This window comes from Hermetia illucens, chromosome 2 (assembly GCF_905115235.1).
Source record: "Hermetia illucens chromosome 2, iHerIll2.2.curated.20191125, whole genome shotgun sequence".
Taxonomy (NCBI): domain Eukaryota; kingdom Metazoa; phylum Arthropoda; class Insecta; order Diptera; family Stratiomyidae; genus Hermetia; species Hermetia illucens.
In genome coordinates, this window is record NC_051850.1 from 430,966 (window position 1) to 458,751 (window position 27,786).

A 27,786-nucleotide genomic window follows, 5' to 3' on the forward strand; every position below is an offset into this window, starting at 1 on the left:
CTTTGGTCACAAAGATAGAGGATGCAACTTTGAATGGTGAGTACGCGATGGGGGTGTTCGTGGACATTGAAGGGGCTTTTGACTGTGCGCCTTTTCAAAAACTTTGTGATGCCACCAGAGCGCATGGTGTTGATGATGCTTTAATTAAGTGGATCCATGCTATGCTAACGCAAAGATTGCTGTGCGCTGAGGTAGGAGTCGATCGCTACCTGACTACGGAAGCAACGAAGGGCTGCCCCCAAGGAGGTGTGCTTTCGCCGCTTCTGTGGAGTATGCTGATCGACTCACTGCTATGTGAACTGCAAAATTTGCCAATACACGCTCAAGCTTATGCTGATGACGTGGCTGTACTTGCTGTTGATCGGGATCTTGGAACGGTGTGTAGGAATATACAGCGTGCCGTTGATTTGATAGACAGCTGATGCCTTAGACATGGTTTGTCAGTTAATCCCAATAAAACCACAATGGTTTTATTCACAAAAAGGAGAAAACTGGATGGACTTTGTCTCCCTGAGATGAGGGGTACTACCCTTCAACTCTCCGAAGAAGTGACATATCTGGGGGTCACTCTAGATAAAAAACTTCTTTGGAACAAACATGTAGAGGTAAAGATGAAACGAGCTCTCACAGCTTATGGCCTGTGCAGACGGACCTTTGCCTCGACATGGGGTCTCAGGCCTCATGTGGTAATGTGGATATACGTTGCCATCATTAGGCCAACGTTCGTATATGCATCCGTAGTGTGGTGGGTTAAGGTGAGACAAAAAGGTTTTCACCGTAAACTAGTCGCACTGCAAAGAACTGTTTGTCTGGGTATCACTGGTGCCATGAGCACGACATCCGGCGCAGCTCTGAATGCACTACTCAATTTGCAGCCCCTTGATATATTTATTCAAAGCACTGCAATGAGAGCAGCTCATAGGCTAATTCAATTAGATCTATGGTAAAACAACGGATGTGGGGGGGCACAGAGCATTGGAAGAGTTACTGGGAGGACTGAATCCAGTTCTTACAATGCCTTCCGATTCTCGTGTCCCCATACATCTGTTTGGTAGAAGATATGAAGTTATCCTGAAGCGTAGAGAGGACTGGGAAGACCCAGAGGAATGCGTGGCGGGATATACGGAAGTCTTCTACACCGATGACTCAAAAACAGAAGAGGGTTCTGGAGCCGGAGTCTACCTCTCGAATAAAAACGAGAAGTGGGCTTTTCCTTTGGGACAATATGCGACGGTTTCTCAAGCCGAAGTTTATGCGATCCTAAGGGTGGCAAACTGGGTGATTGCGGTTGAAGGGCAGGCGCATCGCAATCTGCAGTGACAGTCAAGCTGCACTGAGGGCATTGAGCAGTCCTTTGATCACCTCGAAAATCGTTCAGGAATGCAGAAACCGTTTGAACTCTATGTCGAGATTCAATACGGTGGAACTACTCTGGGTACCTGGTCACTGTGGCATAGAGGGAAATGAAATCTCGGACGCTTTAGCGAAAGAGGGGTCAATCTCCCCTATGCCGGGACCGGAGCCAGCAATTGGGGTATCAGTAGCATTGGCTAAATCTGTTTTCAAAAACTGGGAAGAAGTTTCCCATAATGACAGGTGGCAGAGCTTAAATGCTGCTCGACACACCAAACTTTTCCTGCCAGAACCTAACATACGTACCGCAAAGTTTATCCTGTCGAAAAGCAGGAGGACTTGCAGGTGTATTGTGGGCATTCTGACAGGCCATAATTCACTAGCTAGGCATATGTTCAGAATAGGAATTACCGAAGATGATACGTGTCCCTCCTGTAATGAGGAAGCGGAATCCACGGAACATTTCCTATGTGAATGCCCCGCCTATGGACGCATCAGGCATCAGATCTTTGGTGCCGATGTCCTCCAATTGCAACGGATAGCATCACATCCACTAACGGAAATCCTGCGATACGTTAACGAATCCGAAATATTCCGTTAGACGGGGGTGGCGAGTACAATGGGCCAACACGGTCTGAGTGCTCAGAAGCTGTAGCTTCTCCCCCACCATACACACACACACAAGTACATTTTAAGCCAAAACAACAAGTTAGAAAACCAGAAGCTGGGCGCTTAAAGTATGGAAGATTTCTTTTTTAGGAACAGGTCTTTGGTTATTATGTAAGAAATTAAATGTGCATTGTTAAGGAGCCTTTTACACAACTAAATCGTTCTAGAAAATAGTGCATCGAGAATACTCCACTTGCTTTGGTAACTTCACAAGGACAGTTAAGCACTATAAATGAAGTATCCAGAAGTTCATTTAAAACAAATAGGAAAAAACCAGTTATTTCATATATGGGTCTTTAGTATCTTATGCCAACTGCTCGCATTAATTATGATGTCAGTGTCATATTTTCAAGGCTTAGGATGCAGAAAATTGCCAGGAAAATGACAACTTTGATCTATAAGTTTATTAGTAGTAGAAGTATTTTCATGAAATTTTCCGGTATTATGGTATATTTCCTGTTCACTCCTTTGTGGTGTATGAGGCATCCATGCAGTCTCTTATTATTGTTTTTTTTTTCCTATTTGATATTCAATTATCACACTTAATGCTATGCAAGTGATAAGTTCACAACAACGGGGGGGAGACAAACATCCATAATGACTGCACTTCAAACCGAGGGCAACGAGATTGAGAGGCTGGTGCGCTTCCCTTAAAGGCACTTTTCACACTCAAATCACCATTAGTGGAGTGTTTTTGAAATTATGATTTCTTTGAAATGATAGAAAAACAAAAAATGTCCAGTTGTTGTTGTTATACACAGGGTTCTACTTGATGTTGAAATAGCTCTTTTTCTTTAAGCTTAATCCAACTTATTCTGCGTTTTTGAGCAAACTGTGAACACGAGGAAGAAAGCGTAAATGCAGTTTTGTTTAGAACATATATAGTTCTAGCCCAAATCATAACTAACGGAGCGGTTGCAAAATATAATTTTGGAAACTATTAAAAAATAAGATTTCAAAATCGTCCTCATTTTTTTTAACAAAAACATAAAAAAAAGGTGCTTAATATCAACGAATCTTGGAAATTCTAGTTCGGGCCATAATGACGAGTGTACCGATCATATAAGAAAACTATTCAATAGTTTCTGAACAAAATGAGCAGTTCTGAAAAACGTTTTCGAGATATATGCATTCGAAGTTCAGAAATTTTTTTCAATCACTCTGTATGTAAAATCTTACTAAATTTACGAATGATACATGGACAAGAAATCTCTGGTAATATCCGGAAAAACGTGGAGTCATCAATACAAATCATATTAAAAAATGTGCTGTTTTGGGTTTTCTTGTTAGTTGCGACTTATGTATATGAAAATTTCTGACTTGCTATCAGAAAAAAAATATCAAAAAAAGAACCATTGCGAGTTCCAACTTGAAATCTTGAGGGATGGTTCTTAAGACCATATTCTATTGAATTACTAAATAAAATAAAAAATACAAAAAAATGCTAACTATGAAAAGTCATTCTTTATGCTGTTCCCGCATTTGATGAATGTAAGGGGGATTCATCGATCAATTTCAAAAAGATATCGCAATGAAATATATTTCGAGGCCCATATTTTAAATAGGTGCTTCATTATTAATTTATTCAGATTTTTCGGTTGGGTGGTTTTTGAAAATGGGTGCCATCTCTCTTTAAGTTTGTATTTAATTCCCTATTTGGTAACCCATATCCGAACTAAGATTTTCTTGTGAAAACAAATGCATGGGGAACCGCTCTTTGTAAAATCATGATACTGACTTTATGCGTGGAATTTCAAAGTTCCATTTGTGCTCCAGATTCTGTTTCAATCGCACATGTGGTTGGCAGTCATAACAAGATTTTGTTTTAATCGAAAGCTAAAAAGTGCCTAAAGAATACACAAAATACGAAGAAGTTAAGTTGGATAAGCGATATAATAAGCTATGATTACGTCCGAAAGGAAGACATCTGTAGTCATTATGGCATTACACCCATTGCGGAAAAATTGCGATGGTATTGTCATATAATTCGAACTAATTAGCCGATAGAGAACTCCCCAAAGGCCAACCGAAACAGCAATGTCTTGATACGGTAGATGGTAATTTCTCCACTCCACACAGATTAAGCCTATGACCGAGAAAAAATACAAACCGGATGTAGAGGAATCATCCCTGCTATCGAATGGGATAAAGACTAGAGAAGAAGAACAGTGCATGTTCCATTGTCTTTATTTTAAACAATAATAAGTTATAGCACAGAATGGATTCAGGAGAAATTAAAAGGTTGGGTAACTGCAACAACTACTAATATAAGCTTAAGCATATGCGGATTGGATAGTTGTTTTGGATGGTGATTGAAACTTCGGAACACTGTCGAGAAATATATAACGCACCGCCGATACGATTGAGCGTTGGTGGCTAGTATTCATCTGATGAATACTCTACTTTGGCTTCAAACGACAAAAATAGAGTTTCTTATATTTTATTGGTGAGTTGATTTCCAGTAGTGTTACTTTTAGGTTGTGAGAAGTAAAGTAAAATGTAATAATAGTAGCCAAATCTGTTTGTAACTTTTTTTAATTGTTTGACTAACGCTAATAATTAATAACCTATTATACTCAAGTCCAAATAAGGTATTTTAATGAAAAGAAGTTAAAGTAAGTCAATGATGCTGACTGCCTAATCATTTTGGAAGGTTTTTAGCTATTTAATGTTTTTGGTTCAGGTAGTTGATGTATTTCTCTAGAAAGAGTTTTTTATTTACTTTTAAACGGCTCATATTTGAGTGAAGTCTTAGCTACTTCTAGGGTTTATTTCATTAACCTAGCTATCATAGTTTTTATTGGGATTTTACTACTTTAAAGATGATTTTTTAAAATTAAAATGGCTATGGCAGCTAAATGGTTAAGATATTAAAAAATACCATATTTTTTTACTTGGAATTGCATGGAGGAATCACCTGGCATATCATTTGTTGGGATGTTTCGACGCACCCTATATATATATATATCCTCGAGGTGCTGATGCAGAAACTTGTGGTATGCTCCAATCGCATCCGTAGGTATCAGAAAAGCTTTCAGCGAAGGACAGACAACACCTTGTTCTTCCAGAACCAACGGGGATTCTACAAAAATCTCACCAACTCAGATAGGGAAAGTAACCTCGATCTGGATCAGGCAGAAGACTTCTGGAGAAGTGTTTGGAGCGAATCCAGCCGTTGCAATTTAGAAGCAGCGTGGCTCCCACACCTTATGCGTTCATGCGAGGCCCTCCCCGAAATGACCATGCCTGACGTAACCGAAGTCGACGTTGAACCAGCCCTTGACAAGGCAGGTAACTGGAAGGCGCCAGGAGTTGACAAGATTCACAACTTCTGGCTGAAGCGGTTCAATTGCACTCACAGGATATTGGCAAATCAATTTAATCAGATGATGGCCGATCCTGATTTAGTTCCACCATTTTTCACCAAGAGGATAACTTTCCTCATCCCCAAAGAACAGGGTGTCTCTTGCCCTTCAAAATGTCGACCAATTACTTATCTTCCTACCATCTACAAGGTCTTCACTTCAGTTCTGTGCGCGAACATCTCAAAACATCTTGATGTTCATAAATTGATAGCTGAGGAACAAAAAGGATGCGCAAAAGGCTCCCGAGGCTGCAAAGAACAGCTTGTAATCGATACGGTAGCTGTAAAGCAGGCTGTCCACCAAAAACGAAACATCTCGACAGCCTACATCGATTATAAATCAGCCTTTGACTCCATATCACATTCGTGGTTACTACAAGTGTTACGCTTGTATAAAATCAACCCGAATGTCGTTCTTCTACAGTAGAGTAGAGAAGTAATGAACAGTAATGAAGAATTGAAGCACGAGGCTATCGGTATCTTCGCAAACATCAGGAGAGATACCAATCAGGCGTGGCATTTTCCAAGGCGACTCTCTAAGCCCACTGTGGTTTTGTTTGGCTTTGAATCCGCTATCCCATCTTTTGCATGAAAGCAAATACGGGTTCCAAGTCAAGCATGGCATATTGTCGTAATGTACATTAAGCCATTTAATGTACATTGACGACATCAAATTGTATGCCAAAGACGAGAACCAACTTCGCTCCTTGCTGGACATTACGATCCAGTTCAGCAGGGATATCGGCATGCAGTTGGGTTTGGAGAAATGTCGCATAAAAACAATTGTTCGGGGAAAACACATCGACAACGAAGGATACAGCCAAAATAACATCCGAACTGATCTACAAATACCTCGACATATTGCAAGCAACAACACCTGCTGTGGCAATTATGAAATCTAAGTTGCTGAGGGAATTTGAGCGGCGTCTGGATCTTGTCCTTAAAACTGAGCTATACGGGAAAAATAAAATCATGGCAATCAACACCTTTGCCATTCCCGTCCTTCTATACACTTTCGGTGTGATACAGTGGAGTAATACTGGTTTAAAATCTGTCAATAGACGGGTAAGGGTAGTTCTTGCAAACAACAACATGCACAATAGAGCTGCCGAAAAATTGAGGATCACTATCCCACGTCATCAGGGAGGAAGGGGGGTACTTGATTTAAAAACCTTTGAACTTGAGAAGCAGAGAATGGGATCCCATGTCGAATGTTACTTCAGTCCAACAGAAGATCGACATGTGGAAAGAGAAACCCATTCACGGAGGTCATATCAAAAATTTGTTGTTGTCAGGCATTGACATCGAAGCCTCCAACAAATGGTTGACAAATGGTGTACTTTTCTATGAGACCGAAGCATTCCTAACTTCAATTCAGGATGCTTCGCTCCCAACAAAAAATTATAAACGGTACATTCTTCACGACTCCTCAATCACCAACTCCAGTTGTAGGTTATGCAACTGTGAAGAGGAGACCATCCAGCACATAACATCTCCGTGCAGGATGTTGAGCGGTACCGAGTACACCAATCGTCATAACTCCGTCTGCAAGATTCTCCATCAAAACCTTGCGTTGAAGTATAACTTAGTGGCAACCTACCATCCTTACTATAAGTATATTCCGCAGAGAATCTTGGAAAATGATCGGGTCAAACTACTGTGGGATTACACTATTGCCACCGACCACAGTGTTAATCATAACAGACCCGATCTAGTTCTGCTTCTGAAGGAAGAACGAGCGTGCTTTATAATCGATGTAGCCGTACCGTTGGACCGGAACACTGATGAAAAACAGCTCGAAAAAATCCGAAACTACGGCCCCTTGGCAGACGATATGAAGCAGACCTGGAGACTACAAAAAATCGAAGTAGTCCCAGTAGTAATTTCAGCGACGGGATTAGTCCCGCAGAACTTACATAAAGCGCTGAAAACGCTCGATCTTAGGGCTGGACTATACATGGAGATGCAAAAAGCGGTTATCCTTGCAACCTGTGCTATAGTCCGAAGAGTCCTGTTCGGTAACAATCTGGCCTAATGGGTTTCAGTCTTGATCCGCACTGTCTTCGATATAAGATCGATGTCTCTGTAGTGTAGAACCTCCGCGTCATTGGCTGAAGTGTTTGCGACAATCGGGATGTAGTAATACATTTTCGCATGGTCGCACACACTTTGCGTTAAAACGCATCATCGCTGTGATGCGGGCCTTTGGATGTTGCCTTCAGCCCATCCTTAGGTTGGTCGCCCCTCGGTCCGGTTGGGCGGGAAGAGGGTCCGTGGGCTTTTTGAACTATATATATATAACAAAGGATACAAAATAACCTAAATTTACACATCTATTGAAAATTGATACGGGCTTAGGACTCACAGATGCAACTAAATTTCACTCAGGTCCAATGCGATAACTACCTCTATCTAATTTTGGCATTCCACAAAGTTTACCCTATTCGCTACGAATCAGATATTTTGTTCGTTCGTTTAATGCAGTTTATGAAGCGTTCCCACAGAACTGCAGCTTTCCTGTAACCAAATTCATTCTCACGATAGCCCCAGCCACTCTGTACATTCCGCTGGTGAAAATCTTTCAGAACTGTAGCACTTTCACGCATAAATATCTATTCCCGCGTAAAGTGAATGCCGGTCATATGTGCCCCGTACAACCCATATGTATCAACAATAAACCGTGTTAAACGAGTGTTTGTGGAACGAAAAGGAAATGGAACATAAAAACGTCAATTTGGAGCACAATTCCGAAACAGCTGTTCGTTGTCAGCTGTCAAAGGGCTATCAGTCTATTGCACGAGTAGTTTTGCGATTTTCGTTTGCGTGCGTAGGTATCCCAATTGTGGGGAAAAAGTCGGAAATTCACCCGTTTCTTAATTTAACTGCTAACAAAAATTGTGAAAATTAAATATATTTAATTGTGCTTTCACGCGGTGCTAGTATATTTTATTGTAGTGAGTGTTTTGCGGGTCCTCCATTGAAATATAAGACGATGCGAAAAATGGTGCTGAGGATGATTTCATTGCCGTAATTACGAAGTTTGAAAGTTCAAGTGGTTTGTGCACTTTGTTTGTGAAGTACAAATGGATGGTGAAGTGGTTTTGATGTGTCGGTGAAGTGTATAAAAAGAATATTGGAAAATGCTTCGGGAACTCATCACCTGGGTACTAAACACTTATTTGGGAAAGTACTTGGAAAATTTCAATCCGGCCCAGCTCTCAGTTGCACTCCTTTCCGGTGAGTCACCAACAGATTTGATTTTTATAAAGAAGGCTTAAAGTCTAGCCATTCTTGCTTTCTATAAATAACGGTTAGCGAATTTCCAAGTACTAGAAATCGTGCGCTGCTAAAAATTATGAATCGGAGATTGATTTGCGCCATTTAAATACTTTTTGTCGTGATTATTTATATTATGTAACGCCGTCAATACAAAGGCGCTTGAGTTGTTTCCATTCGTTGATTAAAATGAATTTATTTCGCCGCCAGAAAGTCAATACATTGATAAGCGACGGTGAAGGGTATTGAGAAACCGTTCTTGCTAGTTTGCTGGGTCAGCATCAGATCAATAACCTTCGCACAATGTTTTTGTTTGCCGGCAAGTCTAGAGTGCGATTACTTAAGCAGTTCGCCTTACTTGATGCGAGACGTTGTGTGTCAACTTTATCGGAAATTAGTATTCGCGCTAACAGAGAGGAGACGAGGGGAATTTCGGTGTATTTAAGAAAACGCTAGTCATATTATATTGTCAATTAGTGCTTTCCTATAAAGAAGAGTGATTGGTGCCCGCCAAGATTCATGCTTATGCTGAAACTTTTGTTTTTGCCTCATTGAGATATTGCGTACTTTGAACTGATAAGCTGCAAAGAATTCCAGGGCCAAAACTCATGATTCTGAATGATGAACGATATGAGGAGCTTGCGATTCAACATTAAACGATGAAGAGATAACGCCGGGAAGTACCTAAAACACTGGATTGCCCCTAATGCGTGTCTCCCTAGAAAATAAAATTCATAAAGTAGATATAGTACAGAGCAAACATTTTTCGAACCACAAACATATTATGCTAGTTAATGGTAGGTAGGTAGGTATCAGTGGCCGCTCCGAGGAGCCCAATTAGCGCTTTGGTGCGCCGTTTTGATGCTACAAACTCCTAAGACCGTGACTGTTGTTATGGGAGCAGGGAGGCAGAGTCCAGCCGGTTCGGATCTTCAGAGCCAGCCCGTAGCATTCACGAAGGAAAGTAGCTCTCCGACCCTGCAGCTAGAAATCTCTCTGAGGTCCCCAAAGAATGGTTTACCCAGTGTTCGCAGCCTGACTCTAGCCAGAGCTGGGCAATCGCAGAGAAAGTGCATGAGGATTTCCCTTCCTTCTCCGTAGCTTCGGCAATGCGAGTTGTAGGGTATGCCGAGCCCAGCGGCATGGTCCCCTATGGGCCAGTGCCCCGTGCAGACCACCGTAACCTTGAATGCATTTACACGCGTCTTGCACAGGAGCTCTCGTGATCGGGGTATGTTATAAGCGGGCCAAATTCTCCTTGACTTGGCACAGCTTGTAAGCCTTCGCCATCTCAGGCCCCCGGCTGCTAGGTAGTGCGAGTAGACTCCGCCCCCGACAGCCGCCTGGAATACACTGGCGAAACCTGGGAGACCATACGACTTGGATACACCGTGTGTATTCGATCTTCCTGGGGTCTCTAATAGTTAATGGTACAATATATTTTACTGTTTCATGTCCCTCAAATATTACAGAACTGAGAAAAAATAAATGAAGGAGATTGTCTTTGTTCATACATAGAAGTTAAGCTCATAGAATTTAACCGCATAGCTTCTCCTTTAGTTAACTATGCGCTATGCTCAAGAAATAAGGACTTATTTGCAAAAATGAAATAAAAGCAACTGTAAACGGAAAACTGTGCATTTAAGTCGCTTTACCAAATTTAGTAAAAAAAAATAAGTTGTATCCGGCAATGATTTATTATATCGTAAATTCTGATCCAACTAAAGAAAATAGGACAGTTGAAAAGCCATCAGCTATCATCGGTAGAGAGAGAAATCGTATTGAAAGAGAAGCCTGATAAATAAAGCAAGAGTACGAGTAACAAGTACCATGATACAATGAAATTTAAGCAACAAAACCACCATCATGTGCCGAAAGAGCATGAAGTAAAAGAAGCATAGGTGGTGCAAAAGTGGACCACAGAAGCATGTCTACCGAAAAACACAGTTTTTTCAAATCAAAAGATATTTTATGTGGACGGATTAGAAAGACAATATTCTTAGATAGTTGAAGAGTCCGATACGAATTGCCGGCAACGCAACGGAGAACGAAATAATAAACCTGCCCAATTAGCATATCCGTTGGAAAAGACCAATTCGCAGTGGAATTTTGCAGCTGCAGGTAAAATTTTCCCAGGGCGGGTCGTTCTGAGGCTTTGGAAGTGGGACCTAATAAGAACTGCATATATTTCTCAAGATCTTTCTTCAACTGAAACATGAACAAGTCGGATTATCGGAGGCTGCACGCTTCGAGTATAAAGGGGGGTATCTTGTGTGAAAAATTTCCTATGCGTGTTTTCCCATTCATACATAACTAAAAATTTAAAATATTCCTAGATATATCCAATCCGCCGTTCATATAAATTCACTTTATATGATGATGACGATTCATATGAAATTGAAAATTTCTACCTTCATTAAGTTTGTTAATAATAGTTGGATTTCCTTCAAATTTTCCTAAATTGTGCATTATTATTTATAATATATTATATTTTGTAATTCTAGAAAGAACTCAAAGGGAGGGGGTTTCGGAACAATTTTTAAATTATGATGATAATAATCGTTGGCGTAACAATCCAATTGGATCAGGGCCTTGAAGTGTGTTAGAGCATTTCATTTTAAGATCCTATCGGTACGCTACAGTACCCTTTAGAAGGCAAGCATTGCGATTGTTCGCGAGTTCCACCCTGATTTAACTTAGGTACCCATTTATAGCTGACTCAAATTACGATACAGATCCCACTGCCACCAGTGGAATTTCAACCGTGACCTTCCGTACGACAGCCTAGTTTTCTAACCACTGAGCTGTCCGGACATAAAATATGATAATATGCCATTATTAATTTTATTTGAGCAGATATCGAAATGGGATGTATTTTGAGGCATAGATTTTATATAGGTGCACTCTTTTGATTTTTCTCAGATTTTTCGGCTTTTCTTAGCATGTATGGAGAGCAGCCCCCCTTTAACTCAACAAAAAATGGCGTCGCTATATGTGAAGGAATTCACAGAGCACATGTTCTCACCAAATTTCGTGACAATAGCTTCAACGGTTTCTGAATAAATCGGGTGTAGCTTGTTAAATGTGATATCATCCTTGCTTTAATGAGCAATTGCCAGTTATCGGTTTACTGAAGTTTCTCGACATGTGCCGTCTTTTCAGGATGTTTCAATTTGGTTCAAATTTAAAATGCTGATAATTAAAAAAGAAGCCATTTGAGAATTTTGTTAGATTGCACTATATAAAAGATTTCTCTTATTAGTGAAAATAAGGCAGGTCTATTAGTCATCGCTTTATCATACATGCCATCTGATGGGAAAATCATATTTCTGGGTGGAAATGTCATTGAGCTAGAATTAGAGAAAGACATTGTGGGAAAGAACCGAACATTATCAGATAGATAATGGTAGAATCCATGCTAGAAGTCCAGAATTGGATTCTGTTAAAAATTTCTGAAAATCAATCGGAGGTTGATTTGATTATTTGAAATGAAAAAATAATCAAAAATACAGAAAAAATGGAAAACTACCCAAATAGTATAAAAAAAAATAATAGTCGAAAGTCGAAAAGCGTGAAAATCTCAAAAATTGTCATTATCAATGTCTGATAGATGTATCCAATTAACTAAAACAAACAATAATTGCAAATAAAATAATATTTCGTTAAATTTTTTAATCAATTGGAGAGGATATATAGTAAGAAGATGAAGCTCCGAAGTCTGGTTTCATATCATAGCGGTAGGGTTTAATTTTTAGCTTCTGAATTCGATCAAAAATAATTTTATTGTGTATTATTATAACGGTACTTTAAACTTACAAATCTACAAAGTTGATAAAAGTTAGTTAGTTTTCTAATGACATATAAAAATGATTGGCTTAATTAAAAAAAAATGTAGGAATATTACGCATTAAATGCGAGAAAATCGTTTATTTCAGGTGAAGTTGAATTAGAAAATGTGCCACTCCGGAGGGACGCTTTACGTGGCCTTGGCCTTCCTCTTCAAGCTCTCAGCGGTAACATAGGGAAAATTAAATTACAAATCCCTGTTCGTCAATTTCGTTCAGCGCCATGGTGCATAATAATCGAGAAGGTCTATGTCGTTATCAGTCCAATCGATTTAGACGAATGGGATGACGAAAAAGAACGGCTGGCAGAGTTAAGCTACAAATTGACACAATTAGATGATATGGAAGCGAAATGGAGGACAAAACGCGAAGCTTACCTGGAAAGTGGTTATTACACAACGTCCTATTCGGGTTGGTTAAACTATGGAACGAGCTTGGCAACAAATATTATTGAAAATTTACAGCTAGTAATTAACGATGTACATATTAGATACGAAGATACAATTACGATACCCAAGACGCCGTTCACTTGTGGTATCATAATTGAATCATTGTCGGCGCAAAGTTGTGATTCAAATTGGAATCCAGGCCTCACATCAACATGGAGCCAAAACTCAACCTCTTTCAAATTATTGGAACTGAAATCATTCTCCGTCTACTGGGATCACTTACCGCCAGATGAGATATTTGGAAGAACACCATCATCAGATTTAGTGGTGAGTCTAGTAATAATGTTTCAAAAATAATTGCTAATTAATATATTCATAATTAGGAAGCTATGAAAAGGCTGGGTAGTGGTTTTCAGCACAAATACATAATTCATCCTATTACTGCCCAGGCCCATTTCAAACGAGATCGAAGCGAAACACCTTTGCGCACTAGGAGTCGGCCGAGACTTTCATGTGAAGTAACTGTTAATGAAGTCAACCTTTCCTTGGATGATGTAAGATTTAATAAAACTTGTTTGCTGGCGTCTGTCTATTCAATCGAAGCCTTCTTTATTAATGATGCAACTTTTCATATTCATTGATTATTGATGGATATTTGTCCAGCTTTTATTACTAATGAAAGATGAACGGAGCTCACGCTTGCTAATTTTAAAATTCTGCATTTCTTGAAAAGCTCGCTAAATATGTATCTTCGTTTGCAGCGGCAGTACCTTGAAGTTATCGAATGTTCAAGGGGAATTCATAAAATCAATAAACTACGTAAATATCGTTTGCTCCGACCCAAAACCGAGGTGATGAAAAATCCTAAACTTTGGTGGCAGTACGCTGCGAAATGCTATGGATTTAGTATCCAGACCTTCGAAGAACGCCGTGAAAAATATAAAGATAATTTGAAATATATACAGATTTATTCGAATGTAGTACTGAATCCAAATGAAATTCTCTCAGAGGAGGCAAAGGAGTTCAAATCGGAGATTGAAAAAGATCGTGACTTGAATGAGTTGAAAGTTCTCAGAGAGATTTGTTTGCAACAAGCTCCATTCGAAAATAAAATGAGAGATCAAAAGGCAAATCAAGGTAGAAATATGTTATTTCAATGGTTCCCACAGTGGTGGGGTTGGTATGGCAGTAACAACGCACAGGAAGCAGTTGCAGAAGAGCCCGTGAACAGTGGTCCTGCAACAGAGGGTCAGTTTGATGATGATGAGCTGCTGAATGCCTTGGCTGATTCTGTAGATAATGACGATTCCGTGTTTAAACGTGATTCTGTTTTTGGAAAATTCGACTTCGAATTGAAGGGAGGATTGTTGCACTTGTGTAGTGAAAATGGCTTAACAAAAGAAGTTAGCACATTGCTTGAGTTCCATTTTACTAGTCTTCTGTTGAATATCGAGACAAGACCACGATCTGGTTCGCATTTGGTGGGCTTATCTTTAGGATCCGTTTGTATCAAAGATAGAATAACGCCAAATACAGAATTCCCAGACTTGATAAGCCCACAAATGAAGTACAGTGCCACAAGCTCCACTCGTTTACAAAATCAGAAACAGTATCGCGATAGTAATATTGACAGTACAGAGCCATGGTTTCAATTACAATACGAAAGGAAACCATTATCCTACACTGCGGATTATAGATTGGAAATACGTACGAAGTCTCTAGATGTAGTATATAATATCGTGGCACTGCGATGTTTCATTGATTTCATTTCGAAACCGCTGAAAATGATAAGCGCAAGGAAAAAAATTGAAGCCATGAAGAACAAAACAAAGATGCGTCTGATCAGTAACTGGAAAAATCTTGGACAACGGAAATCGTGGTCATTAGAAATTGATGTACATGCCCCACAGATTATATTCGTGGAGAATTTTAGCAATGAAAACACTACAGTAGTTCTATTCGACTTTGGAAGGTTCAAATTGAGAAAGAATGCGGTGAAAGATAGAGTGAGGCAAGTTAACAATATGAAAGCCAACGACGTACCCACTCTCTCAAATTTATCGAATAAAGGCAGTGAAGATGAAGATATGTTCATGACACCTTGCTCCACACCTCCAGGATCAGAAGCGAGTACATCGGACTCACCCACTTTGCATTCAACTATGACCGAAATTCAGGACGCAAGTACATCAATAAATAATGAATTGGGTGATGCATTGTATACAAAAATCTATGATAAATATATTATCGATTTAACCGATCTGCAAGTGCTAGTTTGTAAAGGGAAGGAACGCTTGGCTTTCGCTAGCTCGCGAGGAACGTCAAATCTCCACGTGCTGGATAGATTCAATATCTCGCTTCAACTAGAGCGTAGGGTTTTCCACACAGATGATCCAAACTATCCATCAGTTCAACTTCAAGGCACCTTGCCAAAACTCGTAGCCCATATAAACGAACCGAAAATGCTTGCACTTTACCATATCCTCGACATAATGTCCACCGAGATCCTCCAACCATCTAATACTCCTGCAACTGTACCATCTAATACTCCTGCAACTATTCCAGACGTGAAACCTTCTGATTTGAATGGTGAAACTATCACCGAAGAAGATGAAATTACAACATATCAAGATATTTCCGAATCGACAGAATCTTCTGATGTCGGTGGCAATTTGGTTGTTATAAAATTTGAAATAGATCAAATGTCGCTTGAAGTACAATCGCGAGGACGAAGTATTGCAGAGTTGCAAGTAACTGGTGTGAAATCAGCTTTCACCAGACAGCAGGGAAGAACAGATGTCCTTTTGTCAGTACACGGACTACTTTTAGTTGATGCTATTCAAAGTTTTGGGCGTGATTTTGAATTGCTAGTAGCGAGTCATCGCTACGTTGGAATGGACAGCGTTTCAGGAAGTCTAAAACAGAGCGAGCCAACTTCGCCTGTATCACCACCTTCACCCGATCCAATGTACGACCGTTGTACGAGCCCTCAAACCATAACACGAGCGTTGAGTTCTTTACAGAAAGGTAATAAAAATAGTTCTTTAAGTGTTTAAGTCTTCACATCCATTTTTGTAGCCTAGTGTTCAATTTAGTGTATTCGAAAGCATTGTTAAAAATCTGCTTTAGAACTATAGATATTTTCCAATGGAACTTATTGGAAAATTAAACTAAAGGACTTTGATTGCATTGGTCCGAGTAGGAAGTCAATAGTGGCTGGTATCTAAATTTGTTTTAACTTTTTATTTGCTTATGTATTTCATATATAGCCCCATGAGGTTTTTCAGATGTTTATGCGATCCTAGACTTGCATTTTAAGAGCTTTCTCGAAATCCCATAATGTTTAGTTTGTTCCTTTTATTGTCATTTCTGTATTAATTTTGATTTGTTCAGCGTGAATGCCATGTAAGTGTTGTTTCTAATTTAATCTAGATAGTTATTTTCCTTTTCGTTTTTATTTTCTATTTTGAACATGATTTTGCGTTTTGCTGCCTTCGTCTGTATCATTTTGTGGATTTTCTTTCAACACACGTTCTCAAATCATAATTTGAACAACTGCAAAAAGAAAAATTATTACAAAAGTCTAATTCCCTCACATGGTCGAATTCGGGTGATTTAGATGCCCTGATTACAATTGAGGTTACAATTGAAGATAATTTAGAAAAGACTCGATCAGCTTCCATACATTTCAACAATTTGGATATCATAGGTAAGCTTTGTGCTTGATGCTAGGTTTCGAGTTCGAAGCTAACAATTTTTTTTTAATTTTCAGCTAATCAGGAAACAATTGTGGAATTGATGGGATTCATTCGCCGCGTGTTACCCAGTGAACATAGGAAACCTAAAACACAGTATGAGTTAAAAGAAAAGTATGAAGTGGCTGTAGATAATAATATCGCTATACAAACTGAGATAAAATTCAATTTTCATCGCCTAAATGTACTCATATTGAGAGCTTTAATGCGCGATTCTTTTTTAATTGGTCGCAAAGTTGGTACATTCACGATGAGTGAGGCAAAAATTCACGCCACCTTAGGATCAGAAATAATTGTCGACGGTTCATTAGGTGGCTTACAAGTTCTAGATTTGACGCCAGAAGGTGCAAATCATCAACGTATTTTATCAGTCGGTAAAGATCCATTGACCGAAACTGACGGTACTGAACAAGACTTAGTTAGCTACCTCACCGAAGAGATTTATGGATCGTCGCACATGAAGCCAAAACCCGCTGTTCAGCGCCAAGCTTTATCCTTCAAGATATCGAAAAACATTCGCGCCACTGTCAGTATTAAGGTGAGAATGGCGTCGGTGTGGTATACGCATTGCGCTCGGTTTACCCAGGAACTAAATTGGTGTGTAACGGAATTCAAGCATTATTTGAAGTAAGTAAAATTTCGAAGAAACTAATAATTTAGGTATTTTATTCAAGCTATAATAATTCTCGTTTATATGTAGAAATTTGGCAAAGTCGATTCGAGACAAAGCTACAGATATGGCTTATGGTTTGGTGCAGTATTATGACGATTTGTTAGATGGTCATGCGGCTGATCACACAACAAAACCAATAGAAAATCCTTTTATTATTGGAGTAGCAAGTCGTCGCCACAAGAAAAACGACATTCAACTGGACATTGTCCTTGACACGCCTGTGGTAGTCGTGCCACGTTCTAGCAATAGTACTGAAGTATTAGTTGCTCATTTAGGCAAAATTTCGGTAACAAATCGGACGCACCCACAAGCAGAAGCAGATGATATGCGAACAATAGAGGAAGAGACGTCAATAAAAGTTCAAAGCGATGATGATAGCTCGACACTAAGTAGCACTGAGTTAGAGGTGCATCCGCATGATTGTAATAGCCCTTTCAATACTAATGACATTTACTCAATTGATATACGAAATATGAATTTGTTTTCTTTGGATACGAGCAACCGGAGGGGATTCCGCATGTAAGTATGCACTTACACGTATGTACGCTTCCATTATTCAAAGTTGTTTTTTGGAATTTTCGATTTAAGGACAGACTTACCGAAAGCTGAGGAGATTTATTCGTGCAAAGAAGACGCAGTTGCAATTCTTCATGATACTGCAATAGAATTGAAAATTTCTAAATTTTCAAAAGAAATAAGCTCGTTAGTTGGACCAAACATTAGAGAAACCCTACAGGTATTTTAATAAAGTCTCAGTATTTGGCCAGTATCGTGAAAATCTAGTTGGTCAATAAAGCATGCTTTTTTCTTTCCCCAAGATAACAGGTACTGTAATTCAACCACTACAAATATCTCTTTCCCGAGGACAATATGAACAAGTGTTAGAAACTGTCGATAACATATTTACAACACCTTCGGATATGGTATATCCACCAAAAGTGGTGAACACTTATTTAGATAATGATAGTATCGAAAAACCCGAATTCATTGTATCCGGCCTTGCTCCAGACGTGGACGACATAAAGCTCGTAGAGAAACGAAAGTCGCTTGAGCCACAAGTGGTCTTCACTCTGCCGATTTTTAAAATACAATTAAAAGACGAAAACAACAAACCATTGATAGAAATAACTTTCCGGGAATTTAGTGTGAATTATGAAAGGGAAAACCTTTATGAGACAAATATCCAAGTATCTTTGCGTTCTATTTTGATGGAAGATCTTTTATGTCCCGTCGGTTCGAAATATAGACAAATGGTTGTTTCTTCGGAACAAAATATTGGAATGTCCAATGAATTTTCTTCGTCTTGCCCGAATTTATCGAAATACTTTACGAATCAGGAGATAGTTACTGGTTCATTGCCTGAAAATTTAGAAGCAGGAGCAGGGTTTGAAACATTATATTGGAAGAACGCAAATAGCAAGCGGACCACTTGTGTAAAGGACAAAGCCAATTATGGACAATCTTGTGATTTATTCGGCGCTTGTTATTGACCCTAGTTGCCCGGATTTTGCAACAAAATACAATTCTTTGCGGCAAAGAAGCCAAATCGATTTTAATAGTTTGGACCTAATAATTTCCGTAGAAAGTTGGTTCTTGCTTTTGAACTTCTTCGGACTAATGTCAGAAGATGATGATACTGAAATAACTGAGACAGATTGTCGCAAGCGAGATGAGGAAACGATCGGCGATATTCCCACTGGAAGCACAAAATTGGATATATCAGTGAGGTCGCTAACTTTGAAGTTGATTCGAAATGGCTCCGATTTAGCCAAAGCAAATGTATCAAATGCTAGTTTCACCATTTCCAAGCAGGGATTATCGAAAATTACGGATGGTCGTTTAGGGTCTGTGTCGTTGGTCGATATGACGAGTGCTGGTAGAATGTATAGTGAACGGTTTTGGACATGTGGATCTGAAGCATTAAAGTTTACTTATAGGCGGTAATAATCTATATATATTTTTTAACTAGATTGATAATATATAGTATTACTCTTGCATTAGGGATGGTGAAAAAAACAGACAACGGAGTTTAAATAAAGATGCCAATTTGAAAATTCAAATGTCGTCAGTTAAATCAGTGTACACAAAACGATTTGTGAGCGAAATTCAAGAGTTTATCAAAGAGTTTTTACAACTGCAAACGGTACGTGTGATTTACAATACATTCAAGATTTGATGTAAATGTGTATGAAAATGTCCCCGGAGAGCCAAGTACTTTTATTGAAATATTAAAGTTGTAATATTACTTTGCAGCCCGTAATCCGAAAAATTAAATCGGCTGACCTGCATTCACATCTGCTGCAGCGGCCCACTCAACTTGGTTTGGAGATAAAAGCAGGATCACCAATAATTTTGCTTCCGCTTAGTTCAAAAAGCAACCAGGTCATAATCGTCGATTTAGGCGAGCTGACTCTGAAAAATAGTTTCCATTTGGCAAGCGAAGACGATGTAATCAGTCAAAAACGAGATCCAGCCCTATTAGATGAAATCCTCGACGTAATGGAAATATATCTTGTCAATACAGACTTATTTACGGGCACCATATGGTCGAAAGCTCGAGATTTACCAAAAACAGAAACGAGTGGCCAAGTTTATCTTGATATGGGGAATTATTGGATTATTAAAAGAGGCAAGAATATGCTCAAAGAGAAATGCCATTTGAAATTACAAATTGAACGGAATATGGATTCGTGGAAAAGTCACAACTGCCCGGACTTTAGTGTACAGGGAACGCTCTCGAGACTAGAAGGGATGTTAGACTTGGAGCAGTACAAATTAATCAGAGGATTTCTGTCGCATAATTTAGGGGAAGCACTGGATGATATTTATGAGAACGCATTCATGTTAACGGAAAGCAAGGTGAACTTAACCGTTTTAGAAAACGAGGTAAAGTGGTTTGATAAATTTTCACATCAATATGAAATCTCTGAGAAAGTACTTTTTCAGAAACACCCTGAGAAATTCGTATGGACTACAATGTCAGTGAACTTGGATTTGGAAGATGTTTCTCTACAGTTGAAATGGTCAACCGAAGAAACTAAACGAAATCAGAACCACTCACAGACACTTGCATGCATAAACTTCATCAAATCTAGTTTGAAAATCGACTCTTACAGTGATGGATCTCAGGATATCGATTTAATATCGCAAGAAATTCTAATGATTGATTCGCGGGGTAAAGGTACTGCAACCGGTCAAAAGAACGTGTTTACCAAAATACTGAAACCTATTTATAAGAACCCTGGGAAAAGTTTAGTTCAGGCTGAAGTGCACAGTCGAAAACGAAATGATTGCACGAAATTCACTGTTCTACTGAATAATATGCGAATAATGGCAATCCTCGATTGGTTGGAAAACGTGCAAGATTTTCTTGGCAGGGAGCCGGAGGTGACAAAGAGTTCCTATTATAGTTCGCATGCCTCGGATTTGTCGAGCAGTACAACGGCATTAGATCATGCTCCAATGGAACTCATATTAAATATAACGGACTCCGAATTGGTGTTTGTTGAAAAGATTGATCAATTGGACACGAATGCTGTGATTCTGCGCGTAAGTATACAGAAAAGGCCAGTGCCGTTGTGATCTAGATCATTACACTTAAGACCAATTTAGCTATTTCATATAATTTTCTTTTTATTAAATTGTAAAATATGTACTTATAGTCGCAATTTTGCTTCACAGAGTACCACTGTGGTATCATATAAGCCGAATGAAACCGTGAAGCCCATTTCATTTAATCTTAATCATCTAGAGGTATTTTCGTGCATTCTTGGCAATGAGAAAGATACAGCTTTGTCCATAATTGACCCAATCACAGTGAACGCTGATATCAAGGAAAACATTCTTCAGGTAAGAAAACATAATTCTGTGATTTTCTATTTGAAAATTTCTATGTAAAATTTTGGCAGATTCAACTCCAAAAACAACTTTGCATTCGATTATCTTACCATGACGTGAAAATGTTTGCGAGAATGTTAAAATCACTCCCTAAACAAACACGGACAGCACAAAATACTAAGAACAGAAAACTGGAAGAATCTGAAATTAAGAGACACCATGTCCTGAAATTAGTTACATTGGGATTTAGAGAAAGTGATTGTATGACGGCTTTGAAAATATGTCCTAATCTCTACGATGCTGCGTTATGGCTCACTCAAAATGCTGAACCAGTTCGGACTGCGGGTAGTGGTAGCGGAAATAAAAAGACAGCTTTGGACATCAATGCTATAGAAATTCGTGCATATGGGATTTCTGTTTGTGTGATCGATGATTGCATGGATTCAGATGTGCCACTGCTAGAACTATCCCTTTCCCAAATAGATTTTAAACAGGATCTGAATATTTCCATGTTTAATTCAGAAAAGGGCAGCTCACCGACTATACCTGCATTTTGTAGTGGTTTTTTAAAGGCCAGTTTTGCTAGTGACTACTACAACCGACATCTGAGTGGTTGGGAGCCAATTATCGAGCCGTGGAAATGTGATGCGACATGGGATTATAAGTTGGGTAGAAATGGAATTGAACGAAGTTTAAGAATATATAGTGAGGAGCTACTGAAGCTTAATATAACAAGCACACTGATCGAGTTATGGAGCACGGTCCAGACTAATTGGACGCAAGACTATTATGCAAACACGACTGGCTATCGGAGGCGAAATCCGTTTATACCATTCTCTTTAGAGAACCAAACGGGGGTGAAATTGCGTTTCAAAATCATTATGACATCTACTGGTGGAATCACAAGAACCGAAATTTCCAGTGATAGAGTTCGAAATAAATGGGTTTACGTAGAATCAAACGAGAGAGTTCCCGTATTTTTCGGTGAACAGGGAAAATTGCGTCATCTAGACTCGCACAAGTTGAATTTGCATCAAATTGTCGTATGCACAGAGGGATGGACGGAAGTAGCTCCGGTATCGATTGATAAAGTTGGCATATATTTTCGACATTCATTACGAGATCCATCTTGCAACTTCCCGAATATGCCGAAAGCGCGATTGGTATTTGCCGTGACTCTCGAAGGATCTGCACAAAAATTAGTAACTATTCGCTCCGCGCTACGAATCATGAATAATTTAAATAACGACCTTCTCTTAAGAATGGATTATCCGAATAGATACTTGGGTATAGCCAGCTGGCCCGAGCCAGAAACCGCTTCCGTAGAAGTGGGTAAGGCGTACAGCGTGCCATTGAACTACGTACATGCCGCACTTTGTTTTCAACCTCGTATGGAGAGTGAGTCGGCCAATTCGGAACTCGTGAAAACTGTACTTAATGCAATCGAAGTCGATCGTAAGCAATTGATTCGATTGAAAAGTGAATATCAATTCTGTGAACAGCTGAAAAGCTGGCAAGAGTGTAATAACAGCGGCCAAGATTATTATAAAGAACTTCGAAGTTGTAACGGTATACGTGATAAGATGTATAATGCCGTTGTGATTTTCCGACGCGAAGGATTTCCAGTCCGTAGTTCTTACAATATCTATCCCGGACACATAATTAGCTTGCATCCTCCACTTAAGATTAATAACTTGTTATGCTGCGATCTTTTGTTTAAAGTAAAGGCTGGTAAAATCGAAGGACGCATTCAACCATCAAATTCCTCAGACATCTTTGAGATTGACTTAACACAAAATATGCAGCTGAACTTTCGATTGGATGGATATAATTCATCTGGTGAAATCACGATCCCCGAGGGATTTAATGGTATCAAAGATTATATACTGCCAGTGAGAGATCATAAGGACCGAGAACTTCAATTAAGAGCCCAGATACAGTGTACGAAATCAAGTGGCTTGGAAATCTCAATTTACGCGCCATTTTGGTTGGTCAATCGAACCGGTTTACCTTTGGTTTATCGACAAGATGGTGTATCTAAAGAAGCTGCCGGGCAATTTGATGAAAATGAAGCGGCACGACTGGTCACCCCTCATATGTTTTCGTTTTCGGATCCGGACGCTTCGTCTGCACTTGTTGTGCGTTTAGGAAAAATGACGCGTTACGGGTCAAGTCCACAGGTAATTAAGGTTTTGTGTATTTTTAAGTAATGATTGTAAATAGCAGCTGAATAACAACACGCTTTTATTTACAGTGGTGCCAGCCATTAAGCTTGCATAAAGATATCGTTAATCGAGAGCTGAAGACTGAGAACACAAATGAAACATTCTTCATAGGAATTGAAATTCGTAAAGGACGAGGGCGTTATTCTCGCACCACAGTTGTGACCTTCTCGCCTAGGTTCCGTTTGTATAACAGAAGTTCACATAAACTGCAGTTTACACAACAATGCTACGCGATAGCAGACGTAGGTGCACTTTATACGTTGGCACTTTCTTTCAGCTTACGTGTCTTAAATTTTAGCCTGATTTGCATGCTAGATCAACTGTTATTGAGGCGGTGTCTGGTTGCCATTTGCCGTTCCACTGGCCGAAAGGTGATAAACCACATTTGCTATGTGTACGGCTATCTGATGTCGAGAACTGCTGTTGGTCCGAAGGAATCTCTATTTCAAAAGCACAAAGCATCTATATTAACTTACGCGACATCAATGATGAAATGTACTTTTTACGTTTAGAAATTGTAGTTCAGGGAGCAACACATTTCCTACTCTTTGGAGACGCACAATCTTTACCACCTCCGATCCGCGTTGATAATTATTCTCAGGTGCCAATGAAGTTCTATCAAACTGGATGTCGAAAGCGGCGGGAGACAACTGTGAAACCATTTTCGTCAGTTTCTTATGCATTGGATGATCCAAATGGACCCCAATCTTTGTATATAGAAGCTCCTGGTGGAGCGTGGTGTGATTGTTCCCTTAAGGATTTCGAAAAAGTGCAAAATTTAACATACGACAATTTTATTTACATTGCATTCAAAGGAACATTTGAGAGGTAAGTGTTCTAAAAGCAGAATATAATCGTATACGTTGCTGCGACTCGGTGGCAGTGTAATGAAGCAGTGACTCATTTTCAATTTCCTAGTTCCACGGACAAACTGAACCTCATGTCTAGCTTCGACATGGATTCTCAGCACCTTGTATTGGGCGTGAAGGATTTCCGCGTGGTACTAATGCGGAAAAAGCAAGGTGACCGCTCACAATTATGGCGAATGAATCAACAAAAGCAACTGGAACACGAAGGCTCATCACCACCCACCGAACCTGGAAAGAAACCATCAGCCCTTAGTCCCAGATACGTACTCGATATTGACAAGCCGCCAAGACCGATGGTGTCGAGTTGTTTGGTGATACGGCCAGCAAATAAGCAACGCAAATCAACTCAAACGTGGAGATTTACTGAAGAAGGTCGGCTGATGTGTGAACATGCGAATATGTGTGTTCAAGCATACAATGGAGTATTTGGTCTTAGGCCCGGGTGCAGTGTAGTCCTCGGAATGGTTCAATCTGACTCACACACATTCAGCGACGGGCATGTGCCCATTGAACAAGTTGTCGAACGACAAAAATTACGACCAGGATCGGGTTTCTTATCAGTAAATGTTGTTATGGATGGACCAACGAAAGCAATTCGAATCTGTGATGTTAGTAATAAAGATAATGTTCTGCTAAAGTCTGACCCCAGCTGGAGGCACGTTTCAAATGTGATGAACCCAGAGAGTAACAATGAACAAAGCGGCGATAATACAGAGGAATATAGCGTAAGTAAAACATAACTAGAATGAACCAACAAGTTTAGAATTCATATTTTTTGTAGATCAAAATGAATCTAAAGAAAGGAGTCGGTATATCTGTTATATCCAAAGTTCCTTGTGAAGAGCTGGCTTACATTACACTAGAGAATATTGCACTAAAAGGCATTGCTACGCATTCAGCGCGGTCAATAGATTTATCGATTGGCGATATTCAAATCGATAATCAATTGCTTGAAACGCAATGCCCAGTGATGCTTTACACGATGAAGCAAGGTTATAAGGAAGCGGGATTCTCAGCTATCGACTTTAACGCAAAAATTTTACCCAGCCCAAATGCCAACGCAATCATCTATGATAAGTTTTTGATCAATTTGAACCGGACGTTCATTGTTTTTTTGGAAGAACGCTTATTATTACGTTTAGCGATATTTTTCAGTTTAGGGAGATTACAATCAGACGAATCGAATTTGTCTGATGAAACGGATTTTGAAGCTCAACAGGTTGCAACAAGAATACTGTCCGCGAATGCAAAACGCTACTATTTCCGAAATTTACAAATCAGTAATTCAGAGGTAAGTTGCAATGTATTCGGGGAGGCATAATGGAGCCATTTTTGGATTTATTTGCCCGATTAGAAATTTGTAAAATTATTTGGTTAGTCATAAAACTCTAGATTTCTTTTCTCACCGGGGCAAACTCAAAAAATAATTACTTTTAAGGTTCGCTTGAGTGTGGTGACATCGTCTAAACTTTCACCAAAGTTAATCGATATAAAGAAGAAACTTGGATTGACCCTGATTAAATTTGAAGATGCAACTATTGAGTTTGGCGAATTTACATATCGACACCAATTTGAAACCTTGGAAGTTTATCTGCGCGCAATAAAGTCACATTACAAAAGTGAACTGAAATGGCAAGCCGCCTCAATCTTAGGCAGTGTTGACTTTCTGGGTAATCCTCTTGGTTTTGCCAATGATTTATCAGAAGGCGTATCTGGATTAATTTTCGAGGGGTCAGTTCGCAGTTTAGTGAAAAATGTCACACACGGGATCTCGAATTCAACGGCCAAATTGACAGAGACCCTATCTGATGGTTTGGGTCGAGTTGTTCTCGACGAACAGGATAACGAGACAAGGCAAAGAATCTTGGAGGTATCAACAACTGGAAATTCATCAGGTGAACACTTGGCAGCTGGCCTGAAAGGGCTAGGGTTCGGTCTGTTGGGCGGTGTCACAAGCATCGTACGACACACATACGTCGGAGCACAAAATGATGGCATTCAAGGCTTTATCAGCGGGCTTGGGAAAGGGATCATTGGAACGGTTACAAAACCTATTATAGGTGTCTTAGATCTAGCCTCAGAAACAGCAAATGCTGTACGGGAAACCAGTAAAAGCGCTCATCGAATATTACCTGAAAGGAAGAGATTGCCCAGATGTGTTTCTGGTGCAGCCGGAGGGCTTCTACCATCCTACTCCGCCACACAAGCAAAAGGCCAACAACATATGTTCCTCATAAATAAAAGGAACTTCAACGAACAACTTCTATCATATGAACCGAACCTTTGGGAGTCGGGAGGTTCGAAATTGAGATTACTGGTATCATCTGAAAATGTTTGGGTGTTTTCAAGAAATGATGAAACAACCACCATTATCTTATCATGCCACTTAAGCGAAGTAGTGTCTTGTCATCCAGTGACAACAAATACAAATTCAGAAGGCAAGAAACTGAAAAATTTAGCTTATTATATTGAGTTAACGACCAAGTCAAATGTAACACTATCGGGAGCATCAGAAGTTCTTCTAAAGCGACCGAGGGTAAGATGTCGGACAGCAGAAATGGCCGAGAAAGCAGCCAGACATGTGAGTATATACTTGGATATGTTTACTTTTTATACAGAACAATTGTTTTTAATAATACGAAATGATAGTTTTGTATTCAAAAATGAATAAATAAATAACTTCATTTCCATTTTTCTTACAGGTGAATTATGCCAAAGGAGTTTATGACGAACGAGAGCATACATTAAATCCTGATTTAATATTAGAAAATTAGTATGATTTCAACTGGACCTAGAAATAACTCGGATTTTTTCTATGAAACGAGATATTCTTGTGATAACAAATGTAGAAATGTTAAATAGCTACTATGTACTATATACTAACTTTTTAAGAGAAAGGCAAATATTGGGACGTATTGCTTGTTTCTTGTTTCCAAAGATGAAGGGGACAAAAACGAATTTCTTTTTTGTTAAATTTATTTATAAAATATGAAAATAAATCGTGCGAAATATCTTTTTTAAAATAAAACTATTGAAAGGAATATTTGAGATGATCTCTTTTTTCGTGTATTTGTTCATATATTCATAATCATTCGAAATAGCTTTCCCAATTCAATCAAATTGGTCCCTTCGACTTCCAACTCTGTAATATTTGGTCTGCGACTATCGCTTTTCTTAAAATTGTTATCTTGATGGATAAGTTTTGAGATTATATATCGAAAGCACCAAATTTGCGACCACGATGTGAATATTACTTGATCTTTCTCGCCGACGTTTTCTGCGTAAACAGAGTCGTGGAAGGGAGGCTTCTTATTTTTTATGGGCAAACTGCTCACAGCAATCTAGTTTTCTGATTGATTTTTTTTTGTATACCGACATAGCTCATCATTTGAAATTAAGTTAGGACGTCAGAGGAACAAGTAGTGTTCATGCAAAACACGGGCTCGTGAAATTCCTCTGGAACTCAACTTAAATTCGAGGCATGATTTTTCAACTTCTAATAGATTCTTCCTTGACGAAGAACAACGGAAA

At 39.2% G+C, this 27,786-nt stretch overlaps 1 protein-coding gene across 1 annotated transcript; it reads left to right on the forward strand.

The window, feature by feature from the left end:
- The first annotated feature begins 8,171 nt into the window (after positions 1–8,171).
- On the forward strand, positions 8,172–27,296 carry LOC119649429 (vacuolar protein sorting-associated protein 13D). The gene is given in 21 exon segments (XM_038051577.1): positions 8,172–8,623; positions 12,598–13,223; positions 13,280–13,450; positions 13,658–15,923; positions 16,462–16,605; positions 16,669–17,278; positions 17,352–17,843; positions 17,913–18,060; positions 18,143–18,796; positions 18,798–19,264; positions 19,326–19,467; positions 19,578–20,210; positions 20,271–20,873; positions 21,006–21,173; positions 21,233–23,341; positions 23,416–23,628; positions 23,685–24,214; positions 24,305–24,980; positions 25,037–25,546; positions 25,694–26,836; positions 26,958–27,296. Coding segments are annotated over 21 exon segments (12,474 nt in total). The 5' UTR covers positions 8,172–8,526; the 3' UTR covers positions 27,030–27,296.
- The last annotated feature ends 490 nt before the right edge of the window (positions 27,297–27,786 follow it).